Source organism: Oryza sativa, chromosome 1 (genome assembly GCF_034140825.1).
Source record: "Oryza sativa Japonica Group chromosome 1, ASM3414082v1".
NCBI lineage: Eukaryota > Viridiplantae > Streptophyta > Magnoliopsida > Poales > Poaceae > Oryza > Oryza sativa.
This window is the reverse complement of record NC_089035.1, coordinates 23,051,889-23,073,111: the sequence shown is the minus strand read 5'-3', so window position 1 is coordinate 23,073,111 and position 21,223 is coordinate 23,051,889. Positions and strand designations below refer to the sequence as shown.

Genomic DNA, 21,223 nt, shown 5'->3' with positions numbered 1-21,223 from the left:
TTAGCAGTGTAATAACTTAGTACTAAACAACCTATGATATCCATAGGTCCAGAACACAGATGAGCAAAATGATAATGTAAACCTAATTAACAAGCTTACGCATGCAATTACATGGATCAACACCGATCATGCAGCCACAATAATAGAGTTCTTACTTAGCAGTGACGATCAAATATTGACTAAGTAGGTATCTGCCCAAGCATGGTTTAATTAGTAGCAGTAGAATAAAATTTTCACCTCTGGTTTTTATAATCCACCAGAGCAGGACATGGTTTTGAGTCCCACAGTATCACAACCCCCTCTCGTTGATACTAACTAACATGGTGATGACGCACTCATATCTGATGAAGCCACCTACACCATTTGTCCTATTCTGCACCGTCTAAAAAGAACGCACAAACTTTTTTTTTTCAGATAGCAGGTAATTCAGAGAAACTTGCTGATTATTCCACGTCATACAACAACCCATTTTCCAAGTAGTACAAGTCTCCATGTCATAGGAGTGTACATAAAGGGTGATGCAAGCCCAGGATGAAGTGTGTGCCTCCTTTTCTCTTCTTCAGTTTTCAACTCAAATAATTAAATGCTGAAGAGAGCTATCATCAATAGGAAGCAAGGAAGAAGTATTCAAGAATTCAAGAGTTGGAGGCTCAAAGAGACATTGGCCTCTGCCTTTTCTTGCCCCTTTTAGTGGCCTTTGTGGGGCTCTCTCTTTGATGCTTTCTTCTCTTTAGCTATCACCCATCCATCTATCTAGGAACATAATCTTTAAAATCCTCAATTTCCTTCTTGCATCAATTCTCTGTATTTTACTCTTTTTTTTAAAAGAAAAATAAAACTAGTTTTCCTTCTTGCACCAATTCCTCTTGTTTCTTTTCAAAAAAGTTTTTTTTTGCTTGTTGAACCAATTCTTTGTTTCTTTCAAGAAAAAAAACAATTTTCCTTGTTGAACCAAATCTCCTCTTTTTTTTTTCTTTGTTTGACCAAAAATTGGTATATTTGGCATATATACCCCATGGGGCCATCCCCAGTGCCACAAGGGCCCTGGTGGTCATGGGGAATTGGGGAGCAGTGCAAATGGTGGCTTGAGAGGATGGAAGACGGCGAGAAGAGCAATGGAGGAGAAGACGGCGGCCTGAGATTCTCCCTCCAGTTTGATCCCGGCAAGCTCGGCCTTGACCGTGCCCTGCTCGGCCTCCCTGTCTCCGCTCTGCTCGGCCATCTCCTCGGTTGGAGCAGCCAGGGGGCGTCCATGGCGGTGGCGGAGGGTGGCGGCGAGGGCGAGACGGCGGCGGGCGTCGCCGCCCTCGCCTCAGCTTTCGCCGTCTACCTCGTCGCGACGTACGCGTCCGATCACCGGCGGCAGCCGCAGCAGCCTCGCCGTCCTCTCCGGCTGCGGAAGCGTGACCTGTCGCCGCTGAATTCTTGTAAGGTTTCGTTTCTTGGATTTTTCTTTTCTAGCTTGCTCTTGTGGTGTTTGGTTTGTTTTGTGATGATGATTTTTTGTTTTGTCTGTAGCAGCTAGGCCTCGTGCTCTGCCTACACCGGATGATGGTCTCCGGATTCTTTCGTCGAATGTAAGTTGCGATCTTACGAATTTCATCAGTTCTTGATCAGTGGAAATTTTTCCTGAATTTTCGGAAGGAATGAATTTGAGGTGTGATTGATTCTTCGGTGTGAAAGGAGGAATGTTTGGAGACCGTGATTCACGGCGCGTCCGTCGGAGCCGGGGACGACGAGCCGGAGATCGTGGCGAGAGTCGTGATGCCTCCCGCCGCTGACGACGACATGGCCGCCGGAGCAAACGCCGGCGGTGGCGGCGGCGGCGGCGACCGATCGGAGAAGAAAGAGCGGGAGGAGGAGGAGGATGAGGAGGTGGAGAGGCTGAAGGAGCTCTGGCTGTCGCTCATGGAGCGGGAGCAGCGGCTGCAGCTGCGGCAGGCGGAGCTCGACGAGCTCCGGGAGCAGGACGCCACGGCGCGTGAGCTCGATCGCCGCGCCGCCGCCGCAGCCGCCGTGGAGGCGCGGATGCTGGAGCTGAAGGCCGCCTCGCTGCGGGAGGAGAACCGTCGCCTGGAGGAGGCGCGGGCGTCGGAGCTCGACGCCGTCCGCGGCAAGCTGGCGCGCGCCAGGGAGAAGCTGGCAGAGCTCAGGGCGCGCGTGGAGCGCGAGCGGGAGGAGGCCGCGCGCGAGGCGGCGGCGCTCCGTGCCAGGGCGAGCGCGCTGGAGAGGAGCGGCGCGGAGAGGGAGGTCGCCGCGGCGGCGGAGGCCGCGGCGCTCCGGGACAGGGTGGCCGGGATGGAGAAGGACGGCGCCGAGAGGGAGGGCGCCCTGGCAGCGGAGGCGGAGGCGGCGCGGCGGAGGATGGCGGAGCTGGAGAAGAACGTCGAGGAGAGGGAGGCGGCGATGGCGGCGGAGGCGGCGGCGCTGCGGGCGGCGAACGCCGGGCTGGAGGAGGAGAACATGGAGCTCGCGCTGAGGCTGCAGGAGGCAGAGCAGACAGCCTCCACGGTTAATCTCGTTATCGAGGTAACTGAACTCCTCTTGTTTTTATTTTTACATTTTTTTTTACTCTGATGCAATCTCTCTCAATTTTTTTTTTTTTGCATTTAGGATTGATATATTTTTCTTGTGTAGAATTATGTCTTGGAATGTTAATGATGATGAGTGTTTACAGCTTTTGACAAGTGATGAAAATAATAATAAACCAACTAAAAGATATATTATTTGAAGAACAAGTAAATGCAATAATTTAGTTATCTGGATATTTTTTTATGATTGAAAATATAGCTCTTGACTTATGAATGGTTTGAAGTAATAATTTAAATTATTAAGCGTAAGTTATTATTATAATCTAGATTATTAGAAGTAGGCTGAAATAAACAGATAGTTTTATAATAGATTACTACAATCTATAAACCATATTAGTATAATATGGTAATCCACTTTAAAGGAATATTTTTAGATTATTAGGTGGCTAACAGCTAACAAACAGCTAATAATTCAAAGAAAAAAATTAGCTAACAACTTATAATCCAGTTTATAGTAATCTGGCTCAATAATCTAGGTTATAATAATTTTAAGCTGAAACAAATACAGTCTTACTTGTTTATGACTTTTGCAATTTTGTGGCAAAATGGCCTTCGTCGTCTCCTTTTGGTTTGGAATAAAAGTAGGGGCTGAAAATTGTGCCAAGTATTCCTTTGATAATGTCACTATCACAGCTTTAATTTAACTCAAAGGTTGTAAGGTTGTTTTAGCGAATTAGCCTTCGACATCCTTGATGCTAAGGTCATCGACTCATGGTTAGAGCTTAGAACCTTCAGCGATTGAATTATTGCTTGTTACTAACTTATTCAGACAATAGCGTGACACAATTAAACAACAAGGTAAGCGATTAGTTTATGTTATGGTTTTTTAATTTGGTTACTATAATTTGGTTACTATACCAAACATATCAGTCCTTCAATTGGTTGGTAGGCAAAAAAAATTGGCATACCAAATTATTTGGCTTAGTTGAATTAGGCCCATATATGGAAACACATTTTGGCAGTAACCAAACAAGAATCTAGCTATTTTTTACCAAAATAATTGGTAGTAACTACTAATTCTTGCCATTGCTAAAATTTTGGTAAGGATAAGATTAGCAAAGTATCAACATGCCCTATGATCCAAGCAGGAACATTTAGTCATCTACTCTTGTAAGAAGCAAATTTGATTCTTTCACCCAACCTCTTTTTTTTTTAACTATCCTGGATTTCCGTTTGTTAAATCAATCAGATTGTTTTATTTTCATTTTTTTTTCTATTCTGAATTTGTGTTGCTTAGCTAAATGGGATTATTGTTTTCTTCCTGATTTCATTTATTAATGCTATGCTCAAACTGATAATCCCCAAGATAAATACTTGATGTTTATGATAAAATTTGATTAAAACTTTATTTTTATATTAAAAGATAAGTATTAACTCAATAAGTGTAATGGTAAGGTCAACCAACGTATATAATTTATTTTGTTTAAAAACTAAGCATGAGTATTATTTCTCGGATTTTTTTTAAGCAATATCGAATCTTGTCTTAAACATTGGAGGAAGTATATTGCAAATGCCAGATCATATATTTCAAGTTGTAAAATCTTTTGGAAAACCGCCTAAAAAAATAAACCCCATCTTTTCGCCTACATTATTAGATTACAAGCTGTAGCATTAATTAGCGACTGAAAAACCAATACCGAAAATAAACTACAGTAAAAAACATCAAAATCAACCGTAAAATAAGATTTGAAATTTAATTGTTAGATGTGGTTGATAAGGTGAAGAGCAAACGATGGAGCTCCTTGTTATGATTTTCATGAATTCCTTGTTACCATTTGACGAGGTACCTCAAGCTAGCTTGCCTTTTTTTCCTAATAAGAAAATACGAGTAACTCTAGAGAGAAAAAAAAAGGTAATTCTAGTTTATTGGTAAAAAAAATATAGAACTGGTGCCACTGTTGGGGAAAAAAACAACGCAAATATGCCACCTTTTAGAACAAATAGAACATCCGCGCTCTGCAAACTTTTGGGACCTCATCTTTTCGCATATGCTTATGCTTATCAGCCAATTACTTTTCATTTACAAATATGTCGTTTCCCTTGCTACACACACAATTTTTCCAAGAACTTGGTGATACACTGCCTTTTGCAACTGTCAATTTCAAGCCAAACTCTCCAACAAAACACCAGTATGGCCTCTCTAAAATAGACTCTCTAAACATCCATATGGCCAGCTATCCATCATTTGATTTAGCAAGTCAAAGTCGTTGCTCGCTCCAACAGCCTCTCTATCTACCCTCTATTACAAGTCTATTACAAATGAGACCCATTTGTCAATCTCTACTACCCTTCTTCCTCCTCTTCCACCCCCATTTTCCCCACCCATACTACTGCCGACCTCCTCCCCACACCCTCTCCGATGCAACGACGGCGGATGGCGGTGCAATAAGCGGCGGCGGCGGGGAGGCGGGCTGCAGCGAGCGGAGGCGGCGGGGGCGGTGGACTGCGGCGGTGGCGGCTGCGGCGAGCGGAGGCGGCGCCGCGCCGGTGGGCTGCTGCGAGCGGAGGCAGTTGGCTGCGGTGGCGACTGCGGCGAGCAGAGGCGGCGGGTGCAGCAAGCGGAGGCGGGCTACGGCGAGCGAAGGCCGGCGGCTGCGGCGAGGGGAGGCGGGGACTCTCCCCTCCTCCTCCTCCTCCTACCACTCGCCTCCGCCACCGCGTCCTCTACGAATCTCGCGCCGACATGCCGCCCCCGATCCACCTCTCCGCGGCGGCCCTCTCGCGGCCGGCGAAGTGCCGAGAGCTGAGGCGGTAGTGCCGGATGTGGCCGGCCGGGAGCGAAGGCGGCAACGCTTCTGCCGGGGGAGCAGCGCAAGAGGGATGGGGATGAAGGCGGCGCCGGCGGGAGCGGTGCGGGCGGCAGAGGACGACTGGAGCGCGGCGCGGGGATGGAGGCGGCCACATCCTGCGAGAGCCCGCCGCTTCTCGGCCCAGCGTCCTGCTGCGGTGGCCGTCTCTCATCGGAGCTCTGCTCGTCGGTGCCCGCGCGCCGCACCATTGAAGTCAAAGAGAGAGGAGAGATTGGGGTGGGGGGAGCAATGTGGGGCCCACCACTAGCAACTGGTTTGGCTAGGCAGGCAGGATGGCCAAATTTAGCTAGCTAAGGAGCCAATTTGGCCAGCTAGATGGCTTGGCCAGCTGGATAGAGTCTGTTAGAGTGCTTTTTCCTCCTAAATTTGCTAGAATGTCATCTAGCCATTCTCTCTTGGAGATGCTCTAAAATAGTACTCAATCATGGCTATCCTTTTAAAATGACACCAAAGCTCATGTCTTTTTTTCTTCTTTTTTTTTCACGTAGGAGGACGTGGTTAAGGAGGCAAAATACCTGAGAGAGACCAACGAGAGGCTGACGCGGCAGATCGAGCAGCTGCACGCCGACCACTGCGCCCACGTCGAGGAGCTCGTCTACCTCAAGTGGGTCAACGCCTGCCTCCGCTACGAGCTGCGCACCCACGACGGCGACGACGGCGCCGGCCGGATTTCGGCGAGGGACCTGAGCAAGAGCATGAGCTTCCGGTCCAGCGAGAAGGCCAAGGAGCTCATGCTCAAGTACGGCACCCATGGCCTCGACGGCTTCGACCCCTCCATCTTCTCCCCGCTCCACGAGTCCGTCTACGGCGACGGCGACGGCGACGACTTCGAGCAGCGAAGACCGAACGGCGACGTCGTCGTCGACGAGGCGCCGCGGAGCCCGAGCACGGCGGTGGCGATGGCCGCCGCAGCTGCGGGGGCCGAGTCGCCGTCGAGACGTGGCAACAAGCTCAAGTTCTTGGGGAACATCAAGAAGCTGCTCCCGACCAGCAAGAAGGGGCACGGCCGCGGCGACCGGAGGAGCAGCAGGAAGCAGTCGGCGGCGGCGGAGGCGGAGCCACCGCGGGACGAGCACCTGGAGAAGGCGCTGCAGTGGCTGTCCAGCCACGACGTGCTGGACGACGACGACTCGTACGAGAGCACGCCGCTGTCGTCGTGCGAGCGGACGCCGCTGAGCAGCGTCACGACGGCGGGCTCCACGCACGCCCGCAGCACCGGCGGCGCCGCCGGCGAGACGGCCGCCGCGGCCGCGTCGAGGCTGCTGGAGGCGGAGACGGCGCGGGCGAGGAGCGACGTCGGCGCGTCGTCGTACGGGCGGGAGGCGCCGAGCCGGTACCACGCGCTCCGGCCTTACCACCCCGGCGCCGGCGCAGGCAATGTCGGCGGCGACGGGCCCCGCGCGTCGCCGGAGAAGCGGGAGCTGAGGCGGCGGTCGGAGGAGCTGAGAAGCCCCGCGTCGATGTTCGCGGGTGCAAGGGATAATCGCATGCATCAGCTGCAGAGCAATGCTTAATTAACCACTACTACTATTACTGAAGTATTTACAGATTAACAGAAACCTGCTGCATATGCGAGATGGGATATAATGCAAGTTTTTTTTTCTTTTTCCCCTGCTTGTGTTTATGCGTGTACGAACTGGTAATTAATACTGGATGTTAGAAGGGTTTGTGACTTTTGATCTTGGATTGGTGAAGAAAATGATGCGTTAGGATTTGGTCTACCTAAGTAGTATTTCTCAGCACACATCCAACTCTAAATAAATCGACCAATTTTCCCATAAATTAATTATTTGTGGACAAACGTATAGTAAAATCGTTAGGGATTTAGGATTGGAGAGGGCAATGGACAAGTTTGGATTGGTAAATTTGGTATGGATGAATGCCTGAAATCCACCGGCCCACCAGAACTGGCCCATCATTAAGTTTCCACAGCCTGTAATATTAAGTGGGCCGGTGGAAAGGTAAACAGAAACGGTACCTCTCCAATTAGTCTTGATCAGAGACATCCACGTGCTAGTACTTTAGAAGTTTTAGTTGCTATTAATCCATTGAGCAAGTAGGGGAAATATTCCTATCATCTATGCTTGAAATAAAATTTTCTCTTAAATTACTCATCCAATTTATAATCCGATTACACCGTTGTGTTTGTAGTTACGTCCCTCAAGTAAGCATCGACTTTCAATATTAGCATGCAAGTGTGTCCTGTAGCAATACGGTTTCAATACTTCCAATATTAGAGCAGCTAAAACCGGTTTCGATACTGCCTTTTTAGTTTAACTATATTTACGTTGTTTCTATAAAGATGAGGCATACATTATATCTGGTTTTACGCCTAGGCGATACAATTAAAATTAACTCAACTACTTATGTACGACCCAAACCCAACACCCACCTGCGTGGGCTACCGGGTGGCGAAAACCCTAGCCACCACTTGCCCAAAACACCCCCACCCCTGGCCTCGCCGCCACCAGAGCTAGCCATCAGCAAGTCGTGTGGCAACTGACAAGCTAGGAAGGCGGTGGCGTTGGAGCAACACCCTAGGGCGGCAATGGCCAGTGCGGCGCGGTCGGCGATGCGCGACAGGCCATGCGTGGCAGGAGGCTTGCGGGAAGTCGACACGGTGGTAGGAATAGTGCAGCGCGGGCGACGGCCAACCACAGTTGGTTGGCGTGGCACAGTTGATGGTGGCTTCTATTTTCAACAGGCGACCTCGACACATAGGGTAGATAGATATGGGCGAGAGCCGAGCCTCTTCAGGTCAGCAATGGCGACGCTTGTAGCCGCGGCTTTCCCCTCGAGGTATTGTTGAGTGATCTTCCCTGCCTTACCTGATGGATTTCTTTAGGTGAAAACTATGTTGTAACTACCCAGGGAGGGCAATGGTGTCACTTTCGGTGCTATATCCTTCCTGAAGGCGCCGTTTAGAAGATTCATTCCCTTAGGCATATCGTGTTCATGTTTCTTCAATAGCGGGATCTAGTTATAGGCGCACGTTGTGATTGTTTTTTTTCCCTGGCTATAGCTTCCTAAAACCGTAGACTTGTAAAATTTTTATTGTTGTATCAAATGTTGTACTGTCATGTGTGGGTTGTTTAAAAAAAACGACTAGGTGAGAGAGGAAGTACCAAGGTAAACAAGAGTTCGTCGACCCGCTGGCATGGGCCTGACAAAGTAACCGACGAACGATGGCAAGGAGCCCAAATTAGGCCTACAATTCTTGGGCCGATCCATAACCTGGACTTAGCTTTCTAATTTAATCCAGCACGACTTGATCATTCACCATCATCATGTTAAGGGTCGTCCATTGTTTGCCCCTGAGCTGAGAAGTTCAGAAATGAAAAAGGGAAATGTAGGTTGGTTGTGAGATGATGAGTTCTTCAGACCTTTGTTGGGGGTGAATTCGCAGGACAGTAGCAGCACTCCTTGCTGAAACCTTAGGTTGCAGCTTTATCGAAGCAGACAACTATCATTCTCAGGGCAAGTGTGTGCTGAATTCCCTGACAACAGCAAAGATGAGCAAGGACCAAGGGCATCCACTGTGTGCTGAATAAATCATGCCAAAAACCTTATTTATAAGCCACAGACAAGTGCAGCCGCCAAGCTAGCTCACCTTCCTCCTCACCACCAAGAACGCAAGAACACAGCAAGAGAGGAGGAGATTCAAGAACCGGAGGAATTGATGTCATCTTCGGCTGTGATTCCGCCGCCGTCGCCGGAGAGGAGGGTGCCGATGGTGGCCGACAACGGAGGTGGAGGACATGGGGCGAGATGGTGGCGTCCGTCTCCATCCACTACTTCATCCGCCACATGTGCCGCCACGCCGCCGCCCGGGGCTCGTCGGCCTTCTCCGCCGCGTCGTCGGCGTCTTCCTCTGTTGCGCCGGTGCTTCCCGTCGTGGTGCGTCCCACGTCGGCGGGGCCGTGAGGGAGCAGGTGGAGAAGGCGTCGGCGGAGCACGCGGCGGAGATGGAGCGGCTCAATCTCGGAGCTGCCGCTCTTCACGCTGGTGGTGCTCCCGAAGTCGTCCCGCGCCCGCTGCCGCCATCCCCTGCTTCTCCGCGCCGTCTTCGGCGAGGAAGGCGACTGCCGCCGTCGAACAGAGGGGTAAAGATGGAAACGGTTTTTCTGATTGTATTGCAGCGTCAAACATTTCTAGGGTGAGTTTGAGGGATCAGGGATCGAGAAGATTGAAAAGATACGCAAAACGAGGTGAGCCATTAGCACATGATTAATTGAGTATAAACCATTTTAAATTTCAAAAATAGATTAATATAATTTTTTAAAGTAACTTTCCTATAGAATTTTTTTGCCAAAAACACGTCGTTTAGTAGTTTGGGAAGCGCGTGCGCGGACTACGATGTGCTCTCTCACCCTAACTCACTAGAACGAACACTCCTTTAGACTCCTTTTAAAATGAACTGCAACGTCAAATATTACACGATGAAGGGAGTATTATACACCGACGAAATGATTTTTGCGTTCACTAGGCATGGACGGTCGGCTCAAAGACAAACAAGTTTCTTGAGACTGTGAGAGACCGCATGAGAAAACATAAGACAGACAAGAATTGAACAACTGAACATGTACAAAGACTATATGTTGGTGCCTACACACGATTATTCAACTGATAGGATGCACTAGTCATTAACAACACCAACACATTAGCTACTACTGTACTCTCATCACAACACCACGTACTATCAGGTTTACAGAACCGTATGATTATCTGCGCAATTTTCGAAACCAAAGATATATCTCGTGGTAACTATACGGTTTTCACGGTAACCACTGGATTACTACAATAACCGTTAAACCGTGGGGTGACAATAATCCCACCCAAAACAGTTGGGAGAACCCTAAGTCCTACACGACAATTGATTCAAACCAAACAAGTATACAACACCAACACATTAGCTACTACTAGTCTACTACTGTACTCTCATCCCAGAACCATCACAAAACCACGTACTACCATGTTTACAGAAACCATATGATTATCACACGATTATTATACTTTTCGAAACCACGATATATCTCACGGTAACCACATAGTTACCGTGATAACCACCCAACCATAAGTGACGTTAATCCCACCTAACACGGTTATTTGGGGAACCCTGCGTACTACACGACGATTGATTCAAACCAAACAAGTATACAAAGTTACAAACCCCGATTAGCGCACGCGATTTTAATCACATCACAACAAAATATAATCCCCAAGTGCTTAATCAGCTGAAGAGCTTCTTGACGGCCTGGAACCTAGCGGTCTTGTCGCCGAACTTGGTGCCCTGGTAGTAGTCCAGGTAGTCGCCGTACCTGTACGGCCCGGGGTACGGCGCCGCCGCCGTCGCCGGCGCGATCACGGCGTCGGGCCCGGGGTTGTAGAACGTGGCGACGGACAGGCGGCGGCCCTCGGCGCCGGCGGCGACGCGGTGCACGACGCTCTTGTAGGCGCCGCCGCTGAGCACCTCCACCTGGTCGCCGATGTTGACGAACAGCCGGCCGCGCCGGGTCGGGCCGACGGGGACCCACTCGCGGCCGCCGCGGTGGAACTCGAGCCCGCCGACGGCGTCGTCCTGGAGGAGCAGGATGATGCCGCCGGCGTCGGTGTGGGCGCGGAGGCCCCAGACGAGGTCCGGGCGCGGGCACGGTGGGTACATGGCGAACTTGGTGCCGACGAACGGCGGCGCGAAGGCGTCCACGACGCCGGCGGCGCCGGCGAGGCCCAGGTTGGTGCTGATGCAGCCGGCGAGCAGCTCGGCGAGGGACACCGCCTGCGCGATGTACGCGTCCAGGGACTCCCTCGCCGCCGGCGGGATGTCCGGGAAGTCGGCGGCGGTGTTCTTGGGGCGGTGCTGGATGAAGTAGGTGGCCTCCCAGTCGGCCTGGTCGGCGAGGTCGCCGCCGTCGACGAGGACGTCGCCGTCGTCCTTGTTCAGGTGGAGGTTCTTGGCGAGGTCGGAGGCGTAGAATTTCTTCTCCAGGTGCTCGTCGTAATGGCGGTACACGAAGCTCTTCACCTCCTCCATTAACGCCGCCTCCACGCCATGGTTTTCCACCTGCATTCGTAGCGAGCATTTCACCGAAGCAGAATTAATTTTGCGACAGCCAACATAGAGGTACACATTTGTCAGTTTTCACATTTGAAGAATCAAAATCTGACCAACAGTTTTTTTTAAAAAAAATATAATCTAATTATTTAGCATCAAAGTTGTACTACTACATTTATAATTTCAAGTACTTTGCTAACATGTTACATTTAGACCTGTTCGATTTTGCATTGCTAAAAAAACAGTGGTGCTCAAAACTGTTCCACTCTCAAATAATCTCTGAAGTGTTGTCACGTACCCAGAAGAAGCCCCAGTCCTTACAGGCCTCGTGGAGCTGGGCCATGGTGCGCTCCCTTTCTTCGTCGCCGCCGGCGAGCCCCTTGAGATCAATCACTGGAATCTCCATCTCTCCCAAGGTTGGGTAGCTACTTCTACTTGTACGTACAACTGTCTAGTAGTACTGTACTAGTGCTGATGATGAGCTAACTTGTATGCACTAGGAAGATGATTTGCTTCCGATGAGCGAGTGGCTATGTGGCATGCAGCTGGGCTCCTATTTATAGGAGACAATCAACCATTCTGCCATGCCGGATAGTATAGAAGATTTCTACTAATATTTTTATTCATCCTGAAAATATAGTAATCAGTATTAAACGAGACACATTCGTAATATTATAAATTTGAATAGAATTTTATCTAGATTTATAGAAACAAAGCTGAATAGAAGTTTATCCAGATTCGTAGGATTATCCAATTTTAGATTACTATATTAATCTAAAATTTTTTTAGATTATCCAATTTTACTGTAGTACTCCCTCAGTCTGGAAAAAAATTAATCTATGACGATGCATGTGATCCCTTCTAATACAATAATTCTAAATAACTTTTATTTGTCTTTGTTGTATTAGGAGGGGTCGGTCACATCCCCTCCTAGGGCCTGTTCGGCTGCCCGCGCTGCGGCTGCGCCGGCACAAACAGTGCTTCACACACTGTGCGCAGCCACAGCCGCAGCAATTTGCCTGCCGAACAGGCCCCTAGTTGAAGTATTTTTGAGACGGAGATTCGTTGTACTATGGATCATATCTCGTATCTGGGGGTGTAAAGTTTTGGCGTGTCAAATTGGGTATTATATAGGGCGTCGCATGGGGTGTTCGGGCACTAATAAAAAACTAATTATAGAATCCGTCAGTAAACCACGAGACGAATTTATTAAACCTAATTAATCCGTCATTAGCAAATGTTTACTGTAGCACCACATTGTGAAATCATGGAGGAATTAGACTTAAAAGATTCATCTCGCAAATTAGTCGCAATCTATACAATTTGTTCTTTTTTTAGCCTATATTTAATACTTCATGCAAGTGTTTAAATGTTCGATGTGACAGTGTAAAATTTGTGTGTGGAAACTAAATAGGGCCTAAGTTTTTTTTTTTTTGGACTACTCACTTCGTTCCAAAACATAGTAACTTTTGCTTGGATGTGACGTATCTTAGTACTATGGATTTGGGCAGGAGCTTACTATGGATTTGGGCAGGAGCTTGTCCAGATTCATAGTACTAGGATACGTCCTATCCAAATAAAAGTTGCTATGTTTTTTGATGGAGGAGTAACTAGCATTATCGGTAGCGGTAGTGCATGCACATCAGCTGCACATGCCTTGGACGGTTGGACCGCGATGACCAGTCTAGTATAGTCACCATCTCACCATCCACCAGGCCACTAGCTGGAGGATCGTCCCCGGCCCCGCCGCTTGCTTGGATACACAGGCAGCGACACTTGGGGAATTTCCTGCTGCAGCAAAGGCCGTGACGTTGGAGGTACAAAATGCAACAGTGCTGCTGCAGCCAACTTGCAGCAGCGTCGGCATCGCGAGGATCCCGCGTGGGCGTCCGTGTGGCCGTCCGCGTCGCGTACGTCGAGATCCTCTGCCATACATGTACTACATGTAGATATATGTGGACTCGAGAATAGTACGTGTTAGTAAAAAAAAGAATATCATGAAAAAAACATAATATCAATAAAAAGAAGGGGTAATATTTCGAATTCAGACTGAGGGCCGGTTTGATTTGATTCCAATTTATTACCCTACCAAAATTTTGATAACTTCAATAATAGCATGTGTATGTTTAGTTTGCTATCAAATTCTATCCACAATAATTTAAATTGAATACTACTCAATTTGGTAGTGCTAAAATTTACCAATATTTTGGTAATACCAAGATTTTGGTTGTAAAAGTAGGCTCCAAACCAAATAAACCCTGACTAACCACCCTGTGGAGCTAACCGAAAAATCTCCTTACGTTTCTCAGGTTTATGTGTTAGTGAGCAGCATTGTTAGATGATTTGTATTTATTGAGATCGGGAAGAGTGAAGTAGAAGGTGGAGGAGGCGGTAGAGAAGATCCGGAGCGGGTTAAGCTTTGGCGGTTTTGGTTGCTTGGTTTTGGTTTGGAACAACGGCGCGGAGGTTTGTCCCCCCACCGGTATGGGGATGGAATATATGCATGGAAATGGATCGATGCATGTATAGGATCTATCGTGCTTAGAACCGAATCCAATCACTATAAGAGCAAGTTTAATAATATAGCCCATTATTGACTCCAATTTATTTATAGTCAATCTAGTAGCTTATTCATACAATAGTTACATACTACACTATTAATATCTGGTCCCACCTGTCATACACACGCTGCGTCTTGGAGTCCGTGCTACAGCTGGCTACAAATCTGTAACCCGCTGCCCTTCTGTCTCCTCATTTATCTGCTTAAAATATGTTTACAGATGACTTATAGCCTGCTATTGTACTGCTCTAACAGTAATAGTACTATATCGTTTCTAGTGCGTGAGCATATGATCATCTCAAGTCTCGATCGAGGGAAAGCAGTTAAATCCAAATCCAATGAACTGACCCTGACAATCCGATCTAGGCGAGATATTTTCTGGTGGATCCAATGCAAGCAACCTCAGGTGAAGAAACTAAACTACTCCTATAATCAAGCAATAATGCTGACACGGAAGAATGATTAACCGTAATAACCGGCCGGCCAAGTGTGCAAGTGCAACTACATCGGTATCGATATGATCTCTCTGCATGTGGCAGAGGGACGGATCGATCAGAGATCGAGCGAGTCAGTCAAATACTAGTTTAATATGTGGAGCTGCATATCATATCATGTGGCGCTAACGGCCTGGAGATTGATTTCGCGGTCTCTCGGGGAATTTTGCTTGCGAGTAACACATATTGCGTTCCCGGCCTGTACGCACGGCGCGGCTGCAGCACGTACTCCGGCCTAATGCTAAGGCGCCCACGACTGCAATTCAGTGCAAATGCAACATAGGACGGTCACCCCTCCGTAAATCTTTAGGTGATTTCGTGTTTGCGGAGAAAAGCGATAACAGTACCTATTAACCTTTATAGCCCTTTTATAGGATCGAACATAAATAACCAAGCCTAACAAATTTGGGGTGGGTGATGATAGATTACATCAATGGAAGTCAAATAATCGAATCTTGATAGATCAAAACACATACCAACCTAAAAAAAACCAATGGAACACACGTCTAGCGGTCTATCCGACCTACTAGCGTCGGTCTGACCATAGGTCACTTGGTGGTCTGACCGTCAGCCTAAAAAAACAGTACGACAAACGCTTATGTGAAAACTCAATTTCTCTTAAACCAACAGTTGGATTGACAATGATGATCCAAGTCAGACTTCATTAGCCGTGTCTCGCTCTAGTGTGGGGCTTTAAGCTTTTTGTCTGCAAGGCTCGTCAATCTAGCTCGACTGTGCATCAACAAGATTGGTGGTAGTGAAGTCGGAGCTGCGGCATCGACAGGGCATGATATTTGGCAACGATGACATGAACCCTTTTAAGTTATGCTTTGGCGCGGACTAGGTTGTTGCCTTTGTGTTAGTGTTTCCTGGTGAAGTCGGAGTCACCAGATCGCGAGGGTGATGGTGTGATGATGATAACGTCGCGTCTTTGCCAGTGTGCAGGAGTCTTGTTTTCTTATAGTTTATTGCTTGTTCGTACAGTGCACAACGTTTGATGAGTGTTGTGCTACGCTTTTTTGTTATCACTGCCTTCGTAGTTTAGTTTAATTGGTGGTGTGTTGCTGTAGTAGCATTTTTTTTCTAGTTCTTTTCTAATTAATTGTGTGTTGTAAGGTTTGGTCCTATTTTTTCTCTATGTAAAACGTACCGTTTAAAATGAACCATGACCTTCAAAGACACATTTTCCATGGCAGATGACAATTCCAGTGCCTGGAAGAAGCTCAGCCAATTGCATACTTGTATTGTAAAGCCATGCGTATTTTATATTGTCACGAATAAATGAGGTGAATGATAGAAGGATCTTTTCTAATACGATACTCCCTTCGTTTTGAAATGTATAATACTGTTAGTTTTTTAACCTACGTTTAACCATTCATCTTATTTTAAAAGTTATATAAGTATTATTTGTTTTGCCGTGACTTGTTTTATCGTTAAAGGTACTTCAAGTCTCACCTATATTTGAACATTTCCTTTTAAATAAGACTTGTCGGTGATATGGGTCTGAGGGTATCATATTTAGAGGGAGGAGGCTGCCCCCCAATGCCACGTGGCCCTCCCCCAAGGGGAGTCAGGCCCGACGTGAGGTGGCGGCTACTCTTTCCCAAAGACTAGTCGGAGGAGACTGCCCCCAATGCCTCGTGGCCCTCCCCCGAGGGGGGATCGGGCCCGAGGTCGGGCGGCAGCCGCCCCCTCCCGTGACTAGGGGTCGGGCTCCCCCGACCCCCTCTCTAGGTCACCACGTACGGTGGGTTAGGTGTCCGCTTACAGGTGCCCACCTACCCGCATTTATGGCGACCCAAGCGGTCGCGCCACGCCGCATTTAATGTGGCGTGCAGTGTACTCAACCGGTCTGTGACCGGTCGAATCACCGATGGGACTGGGTAGTGCGCCTGTGCGTACTGCTCGTGTGTCAGGCGGCGTGCAGCCTAACATGTCCCATCAAATAATGATGCACTGGTGGAGAAACCATCTTTGGTCGGTCGCCCGAAATCCACAATAGTCTCGGTTCCACTAAAAACCGGGACTAAAGATGATCTTTAGTCCCGGTTGGTGGCTACAGCGGGCATATTTGATCTTTAGTCTCGGTTGGTGTTACCAACCGGGACTAAAAATGATCTTTAGTCCCGGTTCTAAATCTGTCAAGCCTTGTCAGGCCCCCCGATATCTTTAGTCCCGGTTGGTAACACCAACCGGGACTAAAGATAGGATCTTTAGTCCCGGTTGATATTATCAACCGGGAGTAAAGATCCCTGGGATCTTTAGTCCCGGTTGGTGTTACCAACCGGGAGTAAAGATCCCTCTTTACTCCCGGTTGGTAACACCAACCGGGACTAAAGATAGGATCTTTAGTCCCGGTTGATAATATCAACCGGGAATAAAGCGTACGCACCAGCCCACGCACAAGCGCATGCGTAGCCCATCCTTATCTCTTTTTCTTCTCCTTCCTTATCTTCATCCTCTCCCCTTCCTCTTCTCTCACCCCCTCTCCTCCTCCCCTCCCCCTCTTCCTCTTGCAGAGGCAGCCGACGGCGGCGGGATGGGGGATGGGCGCGGGCTGGCAGCGGCCGGCCGGCGGTGGCGGGATGGAGGCGGCCGGGCGCGGGCTGGCGGCAGCCAGGTGCGGGCTGGGGCTGGCGGCGGCCGTCTGGCGGCGGCGGGATTGCGGCCGGGCGCGGGCCAGCGGGATGGAGGACGGGCGGCGGCGGCCCGGCGTGGGCCGGCGGGATGGAGGCCGGTCGCCGGCAGCCTCGCCCTCCCCTCCTCCAGATCCGGCCAGAGGGGAAGCGGCGGGATGGAGGACGGCCGGCGGCGGCCCGGCGCGGGCCGGCGGGATGGAGGCCGGTCGCCGGCGGCCTCGCCCTCCCCTCCCCCAGATCCGGCCGGAGGGGAAGCGGCGAGATGGGTGGCCGGCCGGCGGCGGGATGGGAGGCCGGCCGGTGAGTCGATTTTTTTTTGATTTTTTTTAATTTGTGGTTTGGATGTTTTGATCTGTGAATGAATCTATGAATCGATATTGTGAATGAATCTGTGATGTTGTGAATGAGTATGTGACTCGATGTTGTCAATGAACCTTTGAATCAATATTGTGAATATATTTGTGATGTTGTGAATGAATATGTGAATGGATATTGTGAATGAATTTGTGGTGAATCTGTGAATCGTGCTGTGGAGTTGTGATGTGGATTTGGGGTTTGATTTGATGATATGCATACCACTCGATTCGGGAGAAAATAAAAAAGAAAAAAGGACTAGCTGATGGACTGCCGCTACCCTCTCTTTAGTCCCGGTTGATGACACCAACCGGGACTATAGTCCTGGTTGGTGTCATCAACCGGGACTAAAGATCGATCTTTAGTCCCGGTTTTTTCACCCGGGACTAAAGATAGCGATCTTTAGTCCCGGATTGGTAGTCCCGGTTTTCAAACCGGGACTATAGGGGGGTTACAAACCGGGACTAAAAAGCACTTCTCCACCAGTGATGGTGAGAGGTTCTCATCCTCTTATCCCAGCCGGAGTCGGTCCTCCCGCCCTGGTCAAAGCTAGGCTCCCGTTTCCCGGTGTAATAGGAGCTCAGAAGTCTTCACCCATTAAAAGCAGCTGACATGGGCACCCCTCATGTCAGGCGGCAAGATTTGACAGGCCCCATCATCAAGATGACGTGCGCTTGCTTCCCAAGTCAAGAGACAAGACATGCATTTAATGCAAAAACACTTCTCCACCGGAGCTAGATTTTTGGGCCCATGTGGTAACCCCTTGAGGTATAAAAGGAGGTCCAGGCCTAGTAGAAGGGAGGAGGGATCCGGGACGATCCATTTTGACGCTCTAAGAGCAATCTCTAGCCCCGGATGATCAACACCACATTTTACTTCAACAAGGGGATCTTGTAATCCTTCACTAAAGGAGCATAGCACAGGAGTAGGTATTACGCTTCTTAGCGGCCCGAACCTGTATAAATCCCTTGTGTCTCTTTTGCCTCGAAAACCTCGGATCTCACCCGCTGCCCCCGGCCGAACCAAAAAAGGGGATCTCACGATCTCCCGCTAGAGAGCTCCTCGACAAGACTAATGATCAAACGTATATCTAAAAATTAATAATATTATACATTTAAAAACGAAGATAGTAGAAAGCAACAAAGTCATTTGACCTACTTACTGATACTTACCCACAAATCTTTCAAAGATACCTTATGTTTGAGATCGGAGTAGGGAGTCGTAAAGAAATGGAGAAGTTGGTGAGAAACCCGATCAAGCTGGGAACTAGTGCGTGCCAGCGTGTGGGTCTAAAGCCGCACAAGTGACAATTTTTCCAGCGCATATTGGCCACTCCTATCTTGGTCATCTCTGCTACGTACAGTACATCCATGTCTCCCATGAACATTCCTCTCAGCTTCAGAACGTCTGTGTAGCCTATACTGCGTCTTTTAGTTTCAGAACGTGCTCGACGCTAATCCTGTCAATCGGTGGTTTGAAACAAATTGTTCACCGGATTATCACTTCGAATTAGCTATTTATTACTATAAAGATAAATTAAGTATTTAAATAAAAACTTAAAAATAGCTTAGAAGAAATGATCTATGCAATGCCGCCTAATGCGATAGAAAAAAAAATGCCCTTTTAATACAAAACGTGGTTTTAGAGAAGTTAGTCAAATGATCTACTGCCTCCGATCTAAAATATAATAATATTACTAAATTAGACACATCCTAGTGCTATTAATCACACACTAAAATGTGTCTAATCCGGTACTCTTTCCGTTTCTCTTAGTTCTAGATTATAAGTCATTTTGACTTTGGCCAAAGTCAAACTATTTCAAGTTTAAATAAGTTTGTAAACAAATATAGTATAATATTTATGATCCCATATTAGTTTCATTGAATCGATAATTGAATACCTTTTTATATTATATTTGTCTTCAGTTAAAAATGTTACTATTTTCTTTTATAAACTTAATCAAATTTAAAATAGTTTAACTTTGATCAAAATCAAAACGATTTGTAATCTAAAATAGAGGGAGTACTTTATAATACTATATTTTGACCAAGGGCGGATCTACAGTGTTATCACCGGCGTCAGGTGACACCGACGATTTTCGATAAAAGTTATGCTTAAAATACTTATCCATATATTATAACACTATATTCTATAATATAATTAACATGGTACGACACCGATAGATACGTTATTACACCAACAAATCAAATTTCTCTGGATCCGCCACTGATTTTGATATGGACAGATATAACGAAAGAGCATGAAGATTTCTCGTTTCGATTGCGACGCGGCGACCCCCATGCATGAACCAGCGACATGGAAAACATCACCGCATTTCTTCGCACCGAGCACAAGGCGGCGGCGCTGGATTCGCCGGCCGGCCGGCCGGTCGCCACCTACCGCTGATGAGCCCCTGGGTTAGCCGCAGAAACCGCGAGCGCCAGCACATGCGTGCGTGCGGCCCCGGCGCGGCCAAAAGCCTCTGTCGGTAAAAATCGTCGATATGCAGTGCAGGTGGCAGAGAACGATGGTATGCAGAAAAAGCCGATGCAATTGCTGCAGAATTTTCGTAGAAATTTCACACGAAACAGCTTGCTTTAGTTTTCATAGGAGATGGATTTTTCTTTTTTTTTTCTCTCCCACGTTCTAAATAGTAGTGCCTAGGTGCAGCGGGCCCAGCTTTTTGAACTTGCGTATTTGAAATGGGAGGAGGAAAAAAAATGTTCATACACCTAAAAGCCTAAAAATTAGCTTGTGGCATAAGATACTAATAAGTATAATATATAGCGTATATAATATAAAATTGGTAAATATATCAAAGTGTCAACATATGGAATAAAAAATGATAGGAAATGATAAATTGGGAAAAAAATATAGATTAATTTTTCGACGCTTGATATTTTGAAAATAAGCGATGATGTCCTTGTCCTTAGCTTGAAAAAGAATTCCCTTTCAATGAATATAACTAGACAATCATTCAAATATTTTTGCCCCATCTTGCTTTCTCAACTTTTTTTTATGTAGTTCATTGAAGAAAAGACCCTCTCAACACCAGGGAGAATTAGAATTAACCAATTTGAGAAGTCTATAAACAAGTTCATACCGACGAACCCTCTTTGTATGGTAGTATGGTAAGAACTATGAACTACTGCCCAGTGTCCACTAGACCACTACTCAATTACTCAAATACTCAACTATGCAACTACAATTCTACAAACTAAGCAAGCAAGCAAGTATACTAAATCACTGAATGTAGTTCCCAATCCATTTCACCAAACAACACTTTCACCAAACAACAATCAATAGGAAGCTGGGGAACAGGAGAAGGAGGACGAACCGGACTACCGGTGAAGGAGGTTAGGAGCCCAGGAGGGGCTTGGCTGCAGGCTGCTCGCCTGCTCCTCAGCGCTCGGTTCAGCTCAGTGGGCAGTGGCGCTAGCGCCATGGCGGATTGGCGGGCCGACGTGGCCGTGCACACCGCAGTCAATGTAGTCGCCGCCGCACGCCCGAGCCGTCGCCGCGCCGCACGTCCTCTCCTCACTCGGTTAGGGTTTGCCCGATTTGGGAATTAAGGATTTTGTTTGCTGTGCCTAGGCGGGGAGGGGAAATGGACTAGTTGCGGTCTAAACTGAGTGCAGGCTAAGAAGAAAGTGGAGGGGAGTGGGAAATTTCGGCCCAATAGAGTATAAATGATGAAACAGGGCTCAAGATGACTAATTTAAG

The 21,223-nt window shown here is 47.8% G+C and overlaps 2 protein-coding genes and 1 long non-coding RNA gene across 4 annotated transcripts; 1 reads left to right on the top strand and 2 right to left on the bottom strand.

Moving 5' to 3' along the window:
* The first annotated feature begins 666 nt into the window (after nucleotides 1–666).
* Nucleotides 667–7,122, top strand: LOC4324195 (uncharacterized). 2 transcript variants are annotated; one of them, XM_015765868.3, is made up of 4 exons: nucleotides 667–1,427; nucleotides 1,522–1,577; nucleotides 1,684–2,529; nucleotides 5,890–7,122. In XM_015765868.3, exons 1-4 carry the CDS (start codon nucleotides 1,016–1,018, stop codon nucleotides 6,913–6,915), a joined length of 2,340 nt encoding a protein of 779 aa, XP_015621354.1. In that variant the 5' UTR covers nucleotides 667–1,015; the 3' UTR covers nucleotides 6,916–7,122. The 2 variants fall into 2 exon arrangements, with proteins under 2 accessions (XP_015621354.1, XP_015621353.1); XM_015765867.3 differs by having other exon boundaries at nucleotides 1,519–1,577.
* Nucleotides 7,123–10,251: 3,129 nt separating this feature from the next.
* LOC4324194 (1-aminocyclopropane-1-carboxylate oxidase 1) lies at nucleotides 10,252–12,005 on the bottom strand. The gene is made up of 2 exons (XM_015776710.3): nucleotides 11,752–12,005; nucleotides 10,252–11,462 (listed from the first exon to the last, which is right to left on the bottom strand). Exons 1-2 carry the CDS (start codon nucleotides 11,857–11,859, stop codon nucleotides 10,632–10,634), a joined length of 939 nt encoding a protein of 312 aa, XP_015632196.1. The 5' UTR covers nucleotides 11,860–12,005; the 3' UTR covers nucleotides 10,252–10,631.
* A 6,582-nt stretch (nucleotides 12,006–18,587) lies between these two features.
* Nucleotides 18,588–21,043, bottom strand: LOC136356571 (uncharacterized). The gene is made up of 2 exons (XR_010741505.1): nucleotides 20,838–21,043; nucleotides 18,588–18,959 (listed from the first exon to the last, which is right to left on the bottom strand). It is a non-coding gene; the product is annotated as an uncharacterized lncRNA (long non-coding RNA).
* Between the last annotated feature and the right edge of the window lie 180 nt (nucleotides 21,044–21,223).

What these genes read in the sequence shown, in the direction of transcription:
- LOC4324195 (XM_015765867.3), top strand. Translation starts at nt 1,016, where the DNA reads ATGGGGCCATCCCCAGTGCCACAAGGGCCCTGGTGGTCATGGGGAATT. An exon ending in TCCGGATTCTTTCGTCGAAT is followed by an intron (nt 1,578 to 1,683) that starts GTAAGTTGCGAT and finishes TCGGTGTGAAAG; the next exon opens with GAGGAATGTTTGGAGACCGT. An exon ending in CGGTTAATCTCGTTATCGAG is followed by an intron (nt 2,530 to 5,889) that starts GTAACTGAACTC and finishes TTTTTCACGTAG; the next exon opens with GAGGACGTGGTTAAGGAGGC.
- LOC4324194 (XM_015776710.3), bottom strand. Translation starts at nt 11,859, where the DNA reads ATGGAGATTCCAGTGATTGATCTCAAGGGGCTCGCCGGCGGCGACGAA. An exon ending in AGGACTGGGGCTTCTTCTGG is followed by an intron (nt 11,463 to 11,751) that starts GTACGTGACAAC and finishes CTACGAATGCAG; the next exon opens with GTGGAAAACCATGGCGTGGA.